Source organism: Salmo trutta, chromosome 22, assembly GCF_901001165.1.
Source record: "Salmo trutta chromosome 22, fSalTru1.1, whole genome shotgun sequence".
NCBI classification, from domain to species: Eukaryota; Metazoa; Chordata; class Actinopteri; order Salmoniformes; family Salmonidae; genus Salmo; species Salmo trutta.
In genome coordinates, this window is record NC_042978.1 from 4,830,272 (window position 1) to 4,850,424 (window position 20,153).

The 20,153-nt window shown below is 41.9% G+C and overlaps 1 protein-coding gene across 2 annotated transcripts in view; it reads left to right on the top strand.

The window, feature by feature from the left end:
• The first annotated feature begins 11,539 nt into the window (after positions 1-11,539).
• The window catches only part of nr5a2 (nuclear receptor subfamily 5, group A, member 2), a 106,832-nt gene continuing 98,218 nt past the window's right edge, over positions 11,540-20,153 (top strand). For both annotated transcript variants that reach the window (XM_029706306.1, XM_029706308.1), the window contains exon 1: positions 11,540-11,841. In XM_029706306.1, the coding sequence (XP_029562166.1) occupies positions 11,775-11,841 (67 nt within the window). In that variant the 5' untranslated portion in view covers positions 11,540-11,774. The remainder of the gene's footprint in view (positions 11,842-20,153) is intronic.

Genomic DNA, 20,153 nt, shown 5'->3' on the forward strand with positions numbered 1-20,153 from the left:
GTTGGGTTGACCTTCAATTGGAAGCAGCTGCTCCTAGTTGCTTCTAATTGAAGGTCCTATTTAAGAGGGGTATTTTTCTATGGGATTTTGTGGGTAGTTGTTTCGTGTATAGCTGTATGCCTTACAGGACTGTTTGTCGTCGTTGTTTTTGTATACGTGTGTTTTGTTTTGTTTTTCCTTTTTTCTGCCAATAAAAAAGAAGATGAGTATACACATTCCCGCTGCATTTTGGTCTAATCAATACGACGTCCGTGACATCTAGCCTTAGCCAAAGCTAAGTTTCTTTCATGAACATTTTCTGACAATTCATGCGTGAACCATGGGTTGGATCTGTTCTTAACTCTTAATCTCTTATGGGGCATGCTAAACCGAGAGGTAAAACATTTAAGGACCTGATCTGAATCAGTGATAGAAGACACAACACCATACAGGAAATGTTGTTTAAAAAATGCCTCTTTGTAATAATGCCTGGACATGATTTAGGTAGTTTAGTATCTCTAATGCAGGCAATGGGACAATGGTCACTGAGCACATTAGCAAAGATCACATTGGCTGTAAACTTATGAGGGGCGTACTTATGAGCATGATATCCAAAATAGTTGCTTTTTCAGAAGGGGTTGTAAGTTTGAACGGATTAGTTTAGTTATCAGTTTAGTTAAATTTAGCTGAGTACAAATATATTTCAGTCTATCTGACACTGGCATCTACCAATCCAGGTGAAGATCACCCAGTATTAATAATTCAGATTTAGCATAGTTAGATAGCAAGTCAGACAGTTTGCTGAGAGCAATTGGGAGGGCCGAGGGAGGGCGATAAACTCCCACTAAAGTTAGTTTGGCATTATTACGAAGGCTATCATTTAGGACAATATATTGAAATAGCTTAGGGACAGATGTGAAAATATACACAGGAACATCCAAGCTGTTCTTTATGAATATGGTGACGCCCCAACCTCTGCCAGCCCTGTCAGATCAATAAAAATTACGGTGCATTTGGAAGTATTCAGACCCCTTGACTTTTTCCATATTTTGTTACGTTACAGCCTTATTCTAAAATTGATTAAATGTTTTCCTCATCAATCTACACAGAATAACACATAATGAATAAAAAAACCTTATTTATATAAGTATTCAGACCCTTTGCTATGAGAGTCAAAATTCAGCTCAGGTGCATTGTGTTTCCATTGATCATCCTTGAGATGTTTCTTCAACTTGATTGGAGTCCACCTGTGGTAAATTCAATTGATTGGACATGATTTGGAAAGGCACACACCTGTCTATATAAGGTCAGACAGTTGAATGTGCACGTCAGAGCAAAAACCAAACCATGAGGTCGAAGGACTTGTCTGTAGAGCGCCGAAACAGGAATGTGTCGAGGCACAGATCTGGGGAAGGGTACCAAAAAATGTCTGGAGCATTAAATGTCCCCAAGAACACTGTGGCCTCCATCATTCTTAAATGGAAGTAGTTTCTTCCTAGACCTGGCTGCCTGGCCAAACTGAGCAATCAGGGAAGAAGGGTTTTGGTCAGGGAGGTGACCAAGAACCAAATGGTCACTCTGTCAGAGCTCCAGTGTTCCTCTGTGGAGATGGGAGAACCTTCCAGAAGGACAACCATCTCTGCAGCACTCCACCAATCAGGCCATTATGGTAGAGTGGTCAGACAGAAGCCACTCCTCAGTAAAAGGCACGTGACAGCCCACTTGGAGTTTGCCAAAAGGCACCTAAAGGACTCACACTATGAGAAACAATATTCGCTGGTCTGATGACACCAAGATTGAACTTTTTGGCCTGAATGCCAAGCGTCACGTCTGGAGGAAACCTGGCATCATCCCTACGGTGAAGCATGGTGGTGGCAACATCATGCTGTGTGGATGTTTTTCACCGGCAGGGACTGGGAGACTAGTCAGGATCGAGGGAAAGATGAACAGAGCAAAGTAAAGAGAGATGCTTGATGAAAACCTGTTCCAGAGCACTCAGGACCACAGACTTGGGCGAAGGTTCACCTTCCAACAGCACAACGACCCTAAGACAGCGCAGGAGTGGCTTCGGGACATGTCTCTGAATTTCCTTGTGTGGCCCAGCCAGAGCCCAGACTTAAACCTGATCGAATATCTCTGGAGAGACCTGAAAATAGCTGTGCAGCAACGTTCCCCATTCAACCTGACAGAGCTTGAGAGGATCTGCAGAGAAGAATGGGATAAACTCCCAAAATACAGGTGTATCAAGCTTGTAGCGTCATACCCAAGAAGATTTGAGTCTGTAATCGCTGCCAAAAGTGCTTCAACAAAGTACTGAGGGATATTTACATTTTTTAGTTTTTAATCAATTTGGTAAAATTTCTAAAAAGCAGTTCTTGCTTTGTCATCATGGGATATTGTGAGTAGATTGATGAGCGGAAAAACATATTTTATGAATTTTAGAATAAGGCTGTAACGTAACAAAAATGTGGAAAAACTCAAGGGGTCTGAATACTTTCTGAATGCACTGTATATATTTATTCAGAGACACATCAGAGTCTGGCACAGACTTTTTAACCAAGTCTCAGTAATTATCAAAATGTCTATGTTAGTTTAAGAAGCAAGAATTACAATAACATACTTTTTTTTTTTAAACTTCTGACATTTACATGAACCAGTCCCAGGCCACAGCTGCAGGATTTCAGATCAGACGGAGTCTCTAACACAAACATGCTATGAACAGTAGGTAACCCTCTATATGATATAGCCATGGTTGGCTTGAAATGGTATAGATGCAAGATTGCTTAGAACTGTGCCATTTGCTCTATGCCTCGAACAAGAACGTGGATTAATACAAGACTCAATGAGGGTTACCTGTTTCAGGCAAGGACTGATATCCTATCATTTTTTGTACTTTTTCAATGTTAGCACTCAGCAACCAAGCTCCTTTCCTGTTCGGGTGCAGGCCGTCCCTTTTTAGGAACTGCAGTTGCTCCCAAAACAGATTGAAATTGTCCAAAAAAATTCAATGTTTTTTCAGAGCAGAATAGCCGGTAGACATGATCAATTCCATGATCGTGTGTTGGGATAGGACCAGAAAAACCAATATGCTTGCCCGAAGCCAATAGTCTGTATTCGAAGACCCGTCTTAACTCAGCCCATTGCAGCAGCTTGATGTCATTTGTACCAGTATGCACAATCATCGTGTGCAACTCCGGGTTTTGGTCTAGAATGACCGTAAGCTCCCGAGTGATGTCACGCACTCTGGCACCAGGGAAGCAGAATGTCTTTGCGCCATCAACCACCACATCCCTTACAATGGAACTCCCAACGATGGCTATCTTGAGAGGGGGAGCTGGTGGATTTCCAGGTGCGTGGTGCAGCGAAGAGCACCGTTGCCTAGAAGGAGGGGGTGTGCCTCAGAGAGGGGGGTGCCTCGAAGGAGGTGTCGCAGGGGGCGACGAGGGCCTCCGTTGGCTCGGTGATCCAAAGTCGCTGAAGTTCGGTGGTGAGCAGTCTGTAAGGCAGGGGGCACGGTCTGGCTGCCAGCTGAAGGCGGACCAGACAGGTGGACATGGGTAAAGGGACTGATGTTGTCGCCCTGTTGTTTGATGTTGGTGATCACTTGCCTGGCATCAGGGTCAGAGTATGTGAGCATTGTAAAACTGAGTTGAGCGGTTGGAAATCCTGCTCATCGCTCATGGAGCGCTACTTGCGCACTACTTGGTGTCCCACATCCTTTCCAACCGCTCAGTTAAAAACCATTCTGTGCTCCAAATTTGCAGCTCCAAATTTGCTCCATTCATTAAAATCACAATTTAACCAACACCCATTTATTTTTGTGACTACCTCGACCTAGCATTTGGTTTTGAAGTATTGAAACCAAACCATATGATTTGAACCATATGATATGATGAAACTTATTTTAATAAACATGAAAAGGTGAATGTAAGAAGTGCTCATCATTTCAAATAGGCTACATGTCATATTAAACAGCATATAAAAACTCTAAATGGGTCAGGAGCCAGACAGGGAGCTTAAGAAGGAACGGAAATGAATTATTTAGGCTATATTATTTCAATTATTTCAAGGCTATAGCTTACAAAGAAATACATTGTGAAGCATTTGTGAGTGCGACACTAGGCTGGTAGGGAGTCAGGGACATTAAGAGCTCAGCATTTAAACAACATTTCATTGTATTAAATCATTATAGTCTATAAATTGTGCATATAGACTGTGACTTACTTAGAATTAAAAACAAATTAAACAAAAAATGCCTTATTAGGCTCAGTCTTTGAATTCATTTTTAGAAACACCAGTTTGGCCAGAATCTGTTGCTTCAGGCTCATGCGATGGTGCCTGGAGAGAGTATATATTTCTCTGCGCTTGCAGAGCGACTGGGGATGCTAAACACCCTTTTGGCCGCTCTTGCCAGGCTAGGCAGGGATGCATTTTTTTTTATATAGGTAGGCCTAAAGGTTTTTATGCAAAATAACCCACTCAAAATGGAAAGCTCCTTGAAAGTTGGAATACGCCATGCCTATTCGGCTAAAATCAATGATGGCCTATTGTATGGATAATAGAACAAAAATGAAGGAAACTTTTAAGAGATCAGTTTTTAGTTTCTAAATACTTTGCTACAATGACACACTTAACAAACTACCCACCCCATTCCTTTCTTTTTGCATGTGCATGTAGTAAGTACCCCATCATGCTGTCGGGATATGTGTATTTTCAGATTCCACACTGATTCTTCAGTTGTAGATATTACATCACCACATTCCCTCTCATGCGCTTGGTCCTCATCTTTGTAAGGCACCTTGATTTTCCACTTGCATCCCCTGAGCTCATGAAGTGAGTGCTACTGGTGCGCTATTGGAGCGAAATTGGAGCGAGCAAGAAGGGCGACTCTGATCGGGTCTCCAGGACCAGAGCAGACTCCTGGGGGCGGACAGTCCACTTCCAACGGTGCAAAGCTGTTTGCCAGGAAAAGTGGATCCTGAAAGGCAGGAAAGAACCACCCAGGTGGAGGCTCCCTCTGGCCCTTTTGCCTAAGCACCTCGGCCCAGTCTCTGTGGTGAAGTGGAGCTGAACAAGCCACCTGCTCCAAGATGTGGGACAGATCGACTTCGCCCAACTCTCCACCAACCTGGGTGAGACAGATGTTCTGCGCCAAGATATGTTTAGCCTGGGCTCTAGCTACGGTACATTGATGAACTCGTCAATGAGGCTCTCCTACTTCAGCTCATCAGATAGCCTGCAAACTTCCTTCTGCAGCAGCTCGATATTGTCCATCATACAGTCACACCAAAGTCACTTTTTACAGACATACCCGTTCCGTATGTGCTCGGTCTTCCGCTCTGTCCCTCTGGTTAGTTAACATTTCACAGCAGTAGCAATGGACAGTCAATGGTTGGCCATTGATATCCATTGGATTGCTGTTGGTAGCCATAATGCTAAAAACAAAGCAGGCTAGCCACAGCCAGCAGTGCCAGCTTAAAGTTTAAAACGTCCAGTTCGTTGAAGAGCTAAAAACAGGCTACAAAAACAAACAAAAATATTACTGCATCAGTCCATACCTGTACAGGCCGTCGGTCAATACACATAGGTCAATTATAAAATAGCCTATAAATATAAGGGCACAATGCGAGACCCAAATGCAGACACAGGAGGTAGATGGTAGAGCTCCGATATTTACTATAACAAAGGGAGTAGGCAAAGGCAGGTCGGGGACAGGCGAGAGTTCATAAACCAGGTCAGAGTCCAAACAGTACCAGACGATAGACAGTCTCGAGGTCAGGCCAGGCATGGGTCAGAAACCAGATCCGAGTCCAAAAACAGTACAAGGGGATAGGCAGGTTGGTAGTCAGAACATGCAGGGTGGTCAGGCTGTCGGGTTCGGGGTAGGGACAGGCAAGGGTCGAAACAAGGAGGACAGGAAACAAACAGAGACTGGGAAAAATAGGTGCAAGGAAAACCTCTGGTTTACTTGGCAAACAAGACAAACTGGCACAGAGAGACAGGAAACACAGGGATATATACACCGGGGATAATAAGCAACACCTGGAGGGGGTGGAGACAATCACAAGGACAGGTGAACCAAATCAGGGTGTGAATAAATGAAGATAAAATAGCTCACAGACGAGTGTAACTACTCGCTCTACTACTCGCTCCAAACACAACTTACTACACGTCTTCCCAGAATACTCTGTGTGCATGTGTGTGTGTGTGTGTGCGCACGTGTGTGTGTTTGCAGGCTTTCCTGCATTTGAGCATGTGCATGCAGACGTGTGTGTTTCTGAGCGTGTGTGTGTTCCTGAATTCGAGCGTGTGCATGCAGACGTGTGTTTGTGTGTGTAAGTGTCTGCTTGCTTGAGTGTGTGTGTGTGATGTAAATCTTCTAGATAAGAAAAGCGCTCTTACTGTGTTAGCTCTTCTGGCTTTATCAGCAGACGTCCACTTATGATAGTCAGGACACGGAGAGAGGGGTCAGTTGTACCAGCGGCGACTAAGCAACTTCGGGTCACAGGGGGCCTTTCTTCAATCAATAGGGCAGCCTTTGTTTGGCCACTTGTCCCACAAGGGTTTATCTCTTGACCTTCAATGTAAACGTTATGTTGTTGACAGACTTCACATCTCGCCTGGTCAGAAACGACTGATTTTACAGCCACTCTTACCACAATGAATGCAGGTGACAATAGAATGGAGAATGGACCCCCTATAGGACAAGAGTGATTTTAAATAGAATCAATGTTTATAACTGCTAATCAGATATGTTGTGTAAAATGAGCAAGAGTTGGGTATATGTTTAGTATATTATATCTTGGGTATATTGAAGACAATGTTTCAGATTTTTTGCAGAAGCTCCATTTTACTCCAAACACAACAATTGTATTGTAAGAACAGGTTATCAATTGAGTTGCCTTGTTAAAGGATGGTTAATAAAGACGCGCTCCAGCTATTCTTGAACTTTTCCTGTTGAAAAACAATATCCAAAGTAAAAATACAGTAATGTACACATTATATTATTTTAACCGCCCGTGGTTGGGGGTCCCATAGGGTGGCACACAATTGGCCCAGCGTCGTCCGGGTTAGGGTTTGGCAGGGGTAGGCCATCATTGTAAATAACATTATATTCTTAACTAGTTAAATAAAGGTTCAATTTTTAAAAAATGAATAAAACATTACACTTTTTTTATCAAAACGGTGTTTTTTAGACACACGTGCAAATTCATGGAGTAGGCCATTCAAGGAGTTGGTCTGATGGTGCCCTCTGATGTCATCGACCTCCCCCATTTTCACCTTATTTAACACCTGATTTACTTCACAAAAGACACTACTCAATAGGTTGTCCACGTAAGTATTGACATAGCACAAGTGGGGTGGGTGGGTCTTTCCTCTTTCGTTTCTATTGCTCCTTTATTGTTCCTCAAGCAAGGGTGGAGGACGATGACCTCATGGATTCCCGTCAGACCAACACATTGAACGCTCTACTCCTTGAAGTTTGCAGTTGTGTCTAAAAAACAATATTTTCTCAACAACACTTTTTTTTTACCCTTTTGTGTGTACTGTATTTACACTTGGGATATCGCTTTTCAACTGTAAAAGTCACCTGAGGACGTCTTTAACAAAAGGCGCATCTTAATAGGTGGTCCAAGTAAGTCATGACATTGCACAAGTGGGGGGGATGAGCCTTTCCTCTTTTGTTCTCTATTGCTCTTCTATCATTCCTCAAGCAAGGGGGAGGCCGATGGTATAATAATATAATAACCATGACTTCCCATCAGCCCAACTCCTCGAATGCCCTACTCCTTGAAGTTTGCAGTTGTGTCTAAAAAAACACTATTTTGCTCAAAATATATATATTTTTACTTTTTATTTAGTGTGAGTACTTTACTATATTTATACAACAGGAAAATGTCAAAATTTACTGGAGGAGGACGTCTTTAAATCTAAAATACGAATAAACTTGAATAAACACCTACTGACCTCATCAAGAGGATCTCAAGTCTTGGCCTAACAGCCAACATGTTAGGTTGACAGTTGCAAGGCTGGGGTTCAAGCCACGGTCAGGACTACCCCCTGACTTAACTACAATACGTTGTCCACTCACCTCCTGATACAGTATTTACAACTGAGAACGACACAATGGATGCCGATCTTGGACTGTATTTTTGGAAGCAACTGAATGTTTATATTGTCCAGCGGATGAAGAGAACGAGCGGAGTGATCTGGTTTCCTGGATATGAGGCGCTAGGAGCAGTTGATTAGACTTTAATGATGCTGGGCAGTGTGTTGTTGGACTGAGCTCAGGCCATTATAATGAGTTCCTTATCAGATCGGGAAGGTCAATGGAACCTGCTTCAGGGTTTGGTGTAAACACGTGTTGCCCCCTGCCAGATAGGAAAGTAATGTGTCCCAAGAGAAAGTTTGGGTTTTTCATCCCCTTCTTTCATTTGTATCTGGAATAATTTCGGATGCCCAGAGACAAATGTTGCATTGCCTAGCTATCTAGCTACTTGGTTTGATGCTGGGGGTGAAGCTGTTGACGGGAACAGCAGATAAGTCTCTACCCCTCTCAAAGTCTATGCCAAAGCTCGCACCCCAGCCCCTCCCCTTCCGAAAAGTCCATCTCCGTTTTCAGTCCTTCCTGCTTAAAATCACCGCCTCGACTTCAAGCAAGACCTCTGCGAATTCATGATTTTGACAAAAGTGACACAAATCAAATGAATTGGAGGATTCTCCCCCTTTCACAGTTCAGCGAGTATCGCCGACAGACATTAACACTATCTGGGTCGTTCCACGAATAGACTACATTTTGGGTAGTGTAACTTGGTACAAAAAATAAAAATACGATTAATTTCACCACATTTTTACATTCTGTCATAAAGAGCACTTTTAACTTAATAAAACCATGTTTGCCCGTCTCAAAACAAAGTGCTGATAGTAAGTGCCAATAAAGTGCCATTTAATTAACAGGGTTGACTGTAACAGGGTTGAGGTTTTCATCTTAAATCAGCCATAAATCCCCTTGTGACAGAGGGAATGGAAGCTTGGTGATAGTAACAAGGTGGGGCAATTGAATGCAAGTTCCCCCAAAAATGTTTAATTGTTAGAACATTTCTAGCTTATCTATCTATGGGTAACAGGGTTGAAGAGTTATGCTCAACGTGCACAGTTTTCAACCACAAAACACCAGAAAATTGCCAAAAAGAGTCAAAACCAGCTCACCTGCTTTGACACTATGATTTGACTATTATATGTTCAATATTTATTTTGAAGAAATTACTTCAAAAGGAATAGTTTCATATTAAAATGAGAGTTCAGTTCATGTAACAGAGTTGACCTTAAAATGAGGGACAGACGTAAATGTATCACTAATCACATGAAATAAATAATCATCTCCAGAAATGACTTTGTCAAAGAAAGAACATAACTAGGGCTTTACAATGATGGTGAAAAATGTGGAAAATGTAGGGGTTAAGTGGGTTAAAATATTCTTAGAAAAACATATATTTGGCACTTTAGCCAGTCTATATTCATATAACAATATTAGATATAATGAATGTTCCATGAGGTCTATATTAAAGGGCACTTAATTTAATATAACAGGCTTTCGCTCACTGTACATAATCCAAAACAACACTGGAGGCTACTTCGAAACTGTAGCCAAAAACTCAGAAATATCTAAATGCATATCCCCATGAAACTGATTGAGATCAAATGGTTGTTATGCAGATGCTGCATGGATGTTTCACTGGTAAACTTGAAGAATTATCACTCAAGATTGACAGTGAGAAATGTGAAGGGAAGTTCTTTACGAGTAAGGCAGAGACTGTGCGTAAAGTAGAGAATCCTGCACAGAAGCTTAGGGGTGAAGAAAAGGCAGCCCCTGCCTGAATTCTTTTGGGGGGAGGCTTTACAAAAACAAACTTTAGTTTTCATGTCATCCCATATAGTCTCTTGTGACAGACTGATGACCTGATACACCAGCCCACCAGGGCCAAATGGGCCAGTCCACTAAACTATTTTGGAAATGTGAAATGGGACAGCAGACCATTAGCCAAATGATGATAATTCTGCACAAAAATCATTATAGCATTTCTTAAGAGTCCCACTGGCCTAAAGATGGACCGGCCCACTACACTCCAATGTATTTTGTTACAAAATACTTTAGAGAGCTGTAATTTGTATATTCAAAATACAAAACACTTTTCTATACCATTTTCTATGGCGGTTCACCATTTCGTGGCCCTCTTTCACCCTGCATTGGTATCACCCTGCATTGATAAGAGCGTCTGCTAAATGAACAAAATATCAATATATATGGAAACATTAACAATTGCAAAGCATGCTGAGTATTATCCTAATGAGCTCTGACCCGGAAAAAAAAGTATTATAATAATACTTAGTGTGCTTTGCAGATCATTTTGGTATGTTCATTTTCACATATACATTTCACATTTTGGTCATTTAGCAGACACTCTTATCCAAAGTAACTTACAGTAAGTGCATTCAACTAAGGTAGATAAACAACAACGTATCACAGTCATAGCAAGTAAAACGTTTCTGTAACCATTACTGATTTTTATAAAAATACATTTCAAAATGTAAGTATTTTGTAGATTATTTGATATTTTGATATTTTTTGCATTTTGTCATTGTGTTTTGTAATTATAATTTTGACTAGTGGTGTGCGCTGTTGAGTTTTGGCCACCCTTTATAAAATGGGTTGTTTGGTTGATCCAACTTGCTTTGTTGCAGGTGTTGGGTCACTTAGTAGGGTGGTTTTCTTAAAAAGAGCTGTTGACGCTGGGTTATTAAGAAATGACCCAGCGGGTTAAATCAGAAAACTGGAGGCGTAGTTTAGTAGGTGCGACCTTTGTAAGAATGAGTTGTATTTCATCTTCCATTTAGAGACAACTCAAGCCACATTCATGAAAGGGCCGAAATCCTATCTTGTAATACAATTTGAGTGCCCAACTCTTGCATTGACATCAATGCATGGATTACATTAAAGTTGAAGTTACACATTCATCTCTCAGTGAATAAAAAAAACTAGGCATGATAAGGAAGGGTGATTTTAGTGTAAAAGAGCCAAACTTCTGAACACAGATGTAACTCTAATGTGGAGGGGAATTAGTTCAAAGTTTGCATCTCTCTCTCTCTCTCTCTCTCTCTCTCTCTCTCTCTCTCTCTCTATCTCTCTCTCTCTCTCTCTCTCTCTCTCTCTCTCTCTCACTCTCTCTCTCTCTCTTTCTCTTTCTCTCTCTCTCTCTCTCTCTCTCTCTCTCTCTCTCTCTCGTTAATCATTCCAGCAAAGATCTGCCAGTGACCCCATATCTGTGTCACTTTATAACCGGCTCTTATCAACCACCTGACCACCCCAGGACCAATCCCAGCCCAGCAGTTTGAATACTGTTGATTAGTGCTTCAGAGATAGGATGCTGCTCTAGTTTAACGCCGGTCACTACATGGATTGGATGGGGGGTGAGGGGGGCAGGCTATTTGTGTGTGCGTATAAGGGGGATGTTTGAAAGTAGGGAGGGAGGGAGGGAGGGGAGAGGGAGAGCGAGAGGGAGAGAGAGCAAGAGGGAGGGAGGTTCACAAGGGCGAGTTCACTTCATTTCAGAGCAAGTGGACACTAACTTTTTTTATCTTTTTAACCCCTAAAGTCTCAGCCCTCTTCATTGCTCTGATTGTCCCAATTAATTCTCACAGAATGAAACAGGGTAAGAGTGTCGATCGCTGTTGTTAGGAGTTAGATCAAACCAGAACAGTGTTTTCTCTCTGGAGCTGTGGATTGGGACTCTAGCATGTCTTCTTCCAGCCCTGAGAGTGAGAGCGACCAGTGCAACTCTACAGAGGACCTGACTGGTGCAGGTGAGTAGGGACTAATGTGTTGTAACATGGCTCCGTGTACAGTGTATGGTGCAGTGTGCCATGTTTCAAGAGGCCATCTATACCTACTTTCTTTATTAGCCTCCTGCACTCAGCGCCTATTTTGATGTTTCTCTATTAACCTTTTGATTGTCCACTTTGATTTGCATTGTTGAATAACAGCCATGGCATTTTCCCTCTTATGTTAGGCTTAAACTGTAATGTTAGGCTTGTAGATTAGTTTATGTAGGCATTGGATTAATTACTAGGGTGCTTAAATACAATGTACTGTTCTTTTTTGGTACAAAACACAATGCAAATGTTCACACAATGTAATGCTATGTTTTTAGTCATTTCTGTTAAAGATAAGGAATGTCAATTTCAGGAAATGAATTTATCAGATGTTGCAAATGAGGTAACTTCAACGTGTGGTCTCGATTGCAACAAGTCGGGGCATCATCATCGATAGGCTACAGCTTGCATTTGTTTCAGGAAAATATCAGAGAAGATGATGAGCTTTTCAACAGTGCTTAGTATTCAAAGTTTAGTAGATTTTAAAAGTAAATAATTGGTGCATTCTAATCGGAACATAACAGGCAAACACATTCCAGCAATCTGGCTGAAACGAGTTGCCCAACACTTTACAGTCAAAGTGTTATATGAGGCTATTGTGTTTTACAACTTTGCTCTGACATTTTGATGTGCTTGTAGACGTACAAGTGTACGGTTTAAATGTTAATTCTCTAGATGAAATAAATGCAGAGTAGCCTTATGCTCGGAAATGATCAAGACTATAAATGATATGGTAATTTGGGGTATTGTCAACCGTAAAATACTCTGAAACTTTTTACTGCAGCTTACTGTAAATTAATGGTGCAATGTGGGAAAATGTTGTGTGCGGTGAAATAATTGCTGTATTTCAAATAGTACTGTAATTCCACCCCACAAAATACAGTACCATTCTGTATCTTTGCAGTGCCAAAACCTTTTGACCACTAGCAGGTGCATGGTATTGTTGTTTCTGGCTCATTAACATACCAATTTACCAATTTAACTCCTATATGGTTATAGTGCCCCATCAATTTATATAGGGGACAGATTGGAGTGGCAGCAAGACTTGAACCTTAAATAGTTGAGCAGTTTGCCATGTCCTTGTGGTCTATTTTACCATGTAGATGCTGCCAGCTTGGAAGCCTTTGTTTAGGCCTCTATAAGTGCAAGTGATATAAAATATCAAATATACATGAACATACTGTAATGTGTGAACACTTTACCTAGAAGCCAACCTGCTTGCACCAATCCTTTGTAATTACATTAAAATACTATGAAATTCATCTATTCATTAATTCATTTCGATTACGGTAGCATTTCTTTTTAAAAGTATAATCCAGTCAATGTTATGGTATTGTACTGTGTCATTACACAGTACTTGCTTTGATACCGTATTTATATTACAGTAGGTGTGCTGTAATATGAAATACAGAATGTTGCTTGCCATCAAGCTGCCTGTAAGCTACTGTCAAATTCATAGTAACCCCTTTACACTGCATGAACAATATGCATGAGAAATTCAACAAAATTCATGTTATTTAGAATGATAAAACACCATAATTGCAACAATTATTAGTAGTATTGCCTATTTGATAGTTTGGAAATAATTATTAAATTGTAGTTTATGTATGGAAAGAGAATTACATTTGAATTAAAAGAGTATGTCTTATGGATAGGGTATAATGAAATCAGTGTGTGTGTGTGTGTGTGTTATTTAGAATTTAAAATATTATATTACATTTCATAACACTTTACCCAATACATTTAGTGTGTTCCCTTAGGCCACTACTCCACTATCACATATTTACAATACAACATCCATGTGTACGTATGTGTAGACTGCGTGTCTTATCATGTGTATATGTGTCTGTGCCTGTGTATGTGTCTCTTCACAGTCCCAGCTGTTCCATAAGGTGTATTTTAAATCTTATTCTACTGCTTGCATCAGTTACCTGATGTGAAAACCATGACGGCCCTCAAGGAACTTCACTGGACTCTACGCAAACTGGAAACCATGTATATATATATATCTGTAGGCTGCATTTATTGTAGCTGGGGATTTTAAAAAAGCAAATTTGAGAACAGGCTGCCTAAATTCTATCAGCATATTGATTGTAGCACTCGTGCTGGGAATACACTGGATCATTGCTACTCTAACTTCCGGGATGCATACAAGGCCCTCCCCCGCCCGGGCAAATCTGACCATGACTCCATTTTGCTCCTCCCGTCCTATAGGCAGGAAGTCAAACAGGATGTACCCGTGACAAGAACTATTCAACGCTGGTCTGACCAATCGGAATCAATTAAATTCAAGATTGTTTTGATCACGCGGACTGGGACATGTTCCGCCGAACCTCAGAGAATAATATTGATTTATATGCTGATTAGGTGAGTGAGTGACTATTAAAACCTACCCTACCCAGAAACCGTGGACAGATGGCGGCATTTGCACAAAACTGAGAGCGCGTACCACCGCATTTAACCATGGAAAGATGACTGGGAATATGGCCGAATACAGACAGTGTAGTTATTCCCTCTGCAAGGCAATCAAACAAGCGAAATGTCGGTATAGGGACAAAGTGGAGTCGCAATTCAACGGCTCAGACACGAGACGTATGTGGCAGGATCTACAGGCATTCACGGACTACAAAAAGAAAACCAGCCACGTCACGGACACTGAGGTCTTCCTTCCGGACAAACTAAACACCTTCTTTGCCCGCTTTCAGGATAATACAGTGCCACAGACACGGCCCGCTACCAAGAACTGCGGGCTCTCCCTCTCCTTCTCTGTGGCCGACGTGAGTAAGACATTTAAACTTGTTAACCCTCGCAAAGCTGCCGGCCCAGACAACATCCCTAGACACGTCTAGCATGCACAGACCAGCTGGCTGGTTGTGTATACGAACATATTCAATCTCTCCCTATCCCAGTCTACTGTCCCCACATACTTCGAGATGGCCACTTTGTTCCATTGTTCCTGTACCCAAGAAGGCAAATTTGCATACCGCCCCAATAGGTCCACAGACAATGCAATCGCCATCACACTGCCCTATCCCATCTGGACAAGAGGATGTATGTAAGAATGAGGATCTATGTAAGAATGCTGTTCATTGACTACAGTTCAGCATTCAACACCATAGTACCCTCCAAGCTCATCATTAAGCTTGAGGCCCTGGGTCTCAACCTCACCCTGTGCAATTGGGTCCTAGACTTACTGACGGGCCACCCCCAGGTGGTGAAGGTAGGAAACAACATCTCCACTTCACTGATCTTCAACACTAGGGCCCCACAAGGGTGCATGCTCAGCCCCCTCCTGTACTCCCTGTTCACCCATGACTGCGTGGCCATGTACACCTCCAACTCAATCATCAAGTTTGCAGATGACACAACAGTAGTAGGCGCTTGATCACCAACAACGACGAGACAGCCTATAGGGAGGTGGTGACGGCACTTGGAGAATGGTGTCAGGAAAAAAAGCCTCTCACTCAACGTCAACAAAACAAAACTTTCCACCTTCTCCACTGCTGTCCTGTCGATGTGGATGGGGGGTGCTCCCTCTGCTGTTTCCTGAAGTCCACGATCATCTCCTTTTAAGTTCCGCGGCATACATATCACAGACAAACTGAAATGGTCCACCCACACAGACAGTGTGGTGAAGAAGGCGCAACAGCGCCTCTTCAACCTAAGGAGGCTGAAGAAATTTGGCTTGTCACCTAAAACACTCACAAACTTTTACAGATGCACAATTGAGAGCATCCTGTCAGGCTGTATCACCGCCTGGTACGGAAACTGCACCGCCCACAACCGCAGGACTCTCCAGAGGGTGGTGCGGTCTGCACAATGCATTACCGAGGGCAAACTACCTGCCCTCCAGGACACATGCAGCACCCGTTGTCCCAGGAAGGCCAAAAAGATCATCAAGGACAACAACCACCCAAGCCACTGCTGTTCACCCCGCTATCATCCAGAAGGTGAGGTCAGTACAGGTACATAAAAGCTGGGAACGAGATACTGAAAAATAGCTTCTATCTCAAAGGCCATTAGACTGTTAAACAGCCGTCCCTAGCACAGAGAGGTTGCTGCCTACATACAAACTTGAAATCATTGGCCACTTTAATAAATAGATCACTAGTCACTTTAATTATGCCACTTTAATAATGTTTACATATCTTGCATTACTCATCCCATATGTATATACTCTATTTTTATAACATCTATTACATCTTGCCTATGCCGCTCAGTCATCACTCGTCCATATATTTATATGTACTCTACCGTTCAAAAGTTTGTGGTCACTTAGAAATGGCCTTGTTTTTGAAAGAAAAGCAAATTTTTTGTCCATTAAAATAACATCAAATTGATCAGAAATACAGTGCAGACATTATTAAGTTTTAAATGACTATTGTAGCTGGATGCATCACAAGTCCTCAACTGGCAGCTTCATTAAATAGTACCCGCAAAACACCAGTCTCAACATCAACAGTGAAGAGGCAACTCCGGGATGCTGGCCTTTTAGACACTATAATGTCCTCTTGCTCAGTTGTGCACCGGGGCTTACGACTCCTCTTTCTATTCTGGTTAGAGCCAGTTTGCGCTGTTCTGTGAAGGGAGTAGTACACAGCTTTGTACGAGATCTTCAGTTTCTTGAACATTTCTCGCATGGAATAGCCTTCATTTCTCAGAACAAGAATAAACTGACGAGTTTTAGAAGAAAGTTCTTTGTTTCTAGCCATTTTGAGCCTGTAATCGAACCCACAAATGCTGATGCTCCAGATACTCAACTAGTCTAAAGAAGGCCAGTTGTATTGCTTCTTTAATCAGGACAACAGTTTTCAGCTGTCCTAACATAATTGCAAAAGGGTTTTCTAATGACCAATTAGCCTTTTAAAATGATAAACTTGGATTAGCTAACACAGTGTTCCAATGGAACACAGGAGTGATGGTTGCTGATAATGGGCCTCTGTACGCCTATGTAGATATTCCATAAAAAATCTGTCGTTTCCAGCTACAATAGTCATTTACAACATTAACAATGTCTACACTGTGTTTCTGATCAATTTTATGTTATTTTAATACACAAAAAATAGCTTTTCTTTCAAAACAAGTACATTTCTAAGTGACCCCAAACTTTTGAACGGTAGTGTATATGTTCTTATTCCATCCCTTTACTTAGATTTGTATGTATTAGGTAGTTGTTGTGGAATTGTTAAGATTACTTGTTAGATATTACTGCACTGTTGGAACTAGAAGCACAAGCATTTCACTACACTCGCAATAACATCTGCTAACCATGTGTATGGGACCAATAAAATGTATTTTATTTTATTTGAAATAGAGTTCCATGTATCCATGGCTCTATGTAGTACTGTGCATCTCCCATAGTCTGTTCTTGACTTTAGGATTGTGAAGAGAACATTGGGGGCATGTCTTGTGGGGTATGCATGGGTGTCCGATCTGTGTGCTAGTAGTTTAAACAGACACCTCGGTGCAAAAACAAGCAATGATGAAGTCAATCTCTCCTCCACTTTGAGCCATGAGAGTTTAACATGCATATTATTAATGTTAGCTCTCCGTGTATATTTAAGGGCCAGCCGTGATGCCCTGTTCTGAGCCAATTGTAATTTTCCAATGTCCCTCTTTGTGGCACCTGACCACACGACTGAACAGTAGTCCAGGTGCAACAGAACTAGAGCCTGTAGGACCTGCCTTGTTGATAGCGAGTGTTGTTAAAAAGGCAGTGCTGCGTTTTATTATGGACAGACTTCTCCCCATCTTAGCTACTGTAGTATCAACCTGTTTTGACCATGACAGTTCACAATCCAGGGTTCCTCCAAGCAGTTGTGTGTGTGTGTGTGTGTGTGTGTGTGTGTGTGTGTGTGTGTGTGTGTGTGTGTGTGTGTGTGTGTGTGTGTGTGTGTGTGTGTGTGTGTGTGTGTGTGTGTGTGTATGGTGTGGTATGTGTATATGTAAATGCATGTGCGTGCGTGCACAGTGCGCCTTAAGACGTGTATCTACACAAGATACAGTGTGTCTCGAGTTGACCTTTGATGTAATAATTTGCTTCTAGGACTGCTGTGCGTAATTTTTCAATAAGACTGGATTATGTTGGTTTCCGCAGAGCCAAAACCTAAAATAAAAATGTGTGTGTGTGTGTTTGTGTGTGTGTTTGTGTGTGCATGCATGCGTGTGAAAATACCCTAATGTCTTATTTGCCTATTTTAACACACACAAATCCTGATTTTCCTATTGTTGTTTTAATTTAATGGTCCATGTCGCTAATGTTGCCTCTCCTCGTTATGCCTACACTTTAAACCGCAAGTCATGTTTAACTCAAATCCTTCGAGTAAGTTGAACTCAGCAGTTGCGGTGCTTGGGTAAAATCACTGGGGAAGCCAAGTCAGGAAAAAAAAGCCATATTACAACCTATGTGTTGTGATAATTGTGTTGTTTGCGCTATAACCTGTTAGTTCATACGCCTTGTCACCGTGATATACAGTGAGGGAAAAAAGTATTTGATCCCCTGCTGATTTTGTATGTTTGCCCACTGACAAAGAAATGATCAGTCTATAATTTTAATGGTAGGTTTATTTGAACAGTGAGAGACAGAATAACAACAAAAAAATCCAGAAAAACATATGTCAAAAATGTTATAAATTCATTTGCATTTTAATGAGGGAAATAAGTATTTGACCCCCTCTCAATCATAAAGATTTCTGGCTCCCAGGTGTCTTTTATTCAGGTAACGAGCTGAGATTAGGAGCACACTCTTAAAGGGAGTGCTCCTAATCTCAGTTTGTTACCTATATAAAAGACACCTGTCCACAGAAGCAATCAATCAATCAGATTCCAAACTCTCCATCATGGTCAAGACAAGGCTGGAATGGGCTACAAGACCATCGCCAAGCAGCTTGGTGAGAAGGTGACAACAGTTGGTGAGATTATTCGCAAATGGAAGAAACACAAAAGAACTGTCAATCTCCCTCGGCCTGGGGCACAATGCAAGATCTCACCTCGTGGAGTTGCAGTGATCAGGAGAACAGTGAGGAATCAGCCCAGAACTACGCGGGAGAATCTTGTCAATGATCTCAAGGCAGCTGGGACCATAGTCACCAAGAAAACAATTGGTAAGACACTACGCCGTGAAGGACTGAAATCCTGCAGCGCCCGCAAGGTCCCCCTGCTCAAGAAAGCACATATACATGCCCGTCTGAAGTTTGCCAATGAACATCTGAATGATTCAGAGGACAACTGGGTGAAAGTGTTGTGGTCAGATGAGACCAAAATGGAGCTCTTTGGCATCAACTCAACGTGTTTGGAGGAGAAGGAATGCTGCCTATGACCCCAAGAACACCATCCCCACCGTCAAACATGGAGGTGGAAACATTATGCTTTGGGGGTGTTTTTCTGCTAAGGGGAGAGGACAACTTCACCGCATCAAAGGGACGATGGACGGGGCCATGTACCGTCAAATCTTGGGTGAGAACCTCCTTCCCCCAGCCAGGGCATTGAAAATGGGTCGTGGATGGGTATTCCAGCATGACAATGACCCAAAACACACGGCCAAGGCAACAAAGGAGTGGCTCAAGAAGAAGCACATTAAGGTCCTGGAGTGGCCTAGCCAGTCTTCAGACCTTAATCCCATAGAAAATCTGTGGAGGGAGCTGAAGGTTCGAGTTGCCAAACGTCAGCCTCGAAACCTTAATGACTTGGAGAAGATCTACGAAGAGGAGTGGGACAAAATCCCTCCTGAGATGTGTGCAAACCTGGTGGCCAACTACAAGAAACATCTGACCTCTGTGATTGACAACAAGGGTTTTGCCACCAAGTACTAAGTAATGTTTTGCAGAGGGGTCAAATACTTATTTCCCTCATTAAAATGCAAATCATTTTATAACATTTTTGACATGCGTTTTTCTGGATGTTTTTGTTGTTATTCTGTCTCTCGCTGTTCAAATAAACCTACCATTAAAATTATAGACTGATCATTTCCTTGTCAGTGGGCAAACGTACAAAATCAGCAGGGGATCAAATACTTTTTTCCCTCACTGTATAAGCCTAAAGCCGAGGCAATAAGAAGACACAGTGGCAGAATACATTCAACCAAACCTTTGTTTCACCACAAAACCGGAGAGCATTGTCTGTCTGGTGAAGTCCACAAAACATATTGTATGTAACAAACAGTTACATGACCTACACCATGGTCAAGCAAGTTAATGTTTCCAACATTTTCAGACTACTTAACAACTATTGATTAGAACCGGAGT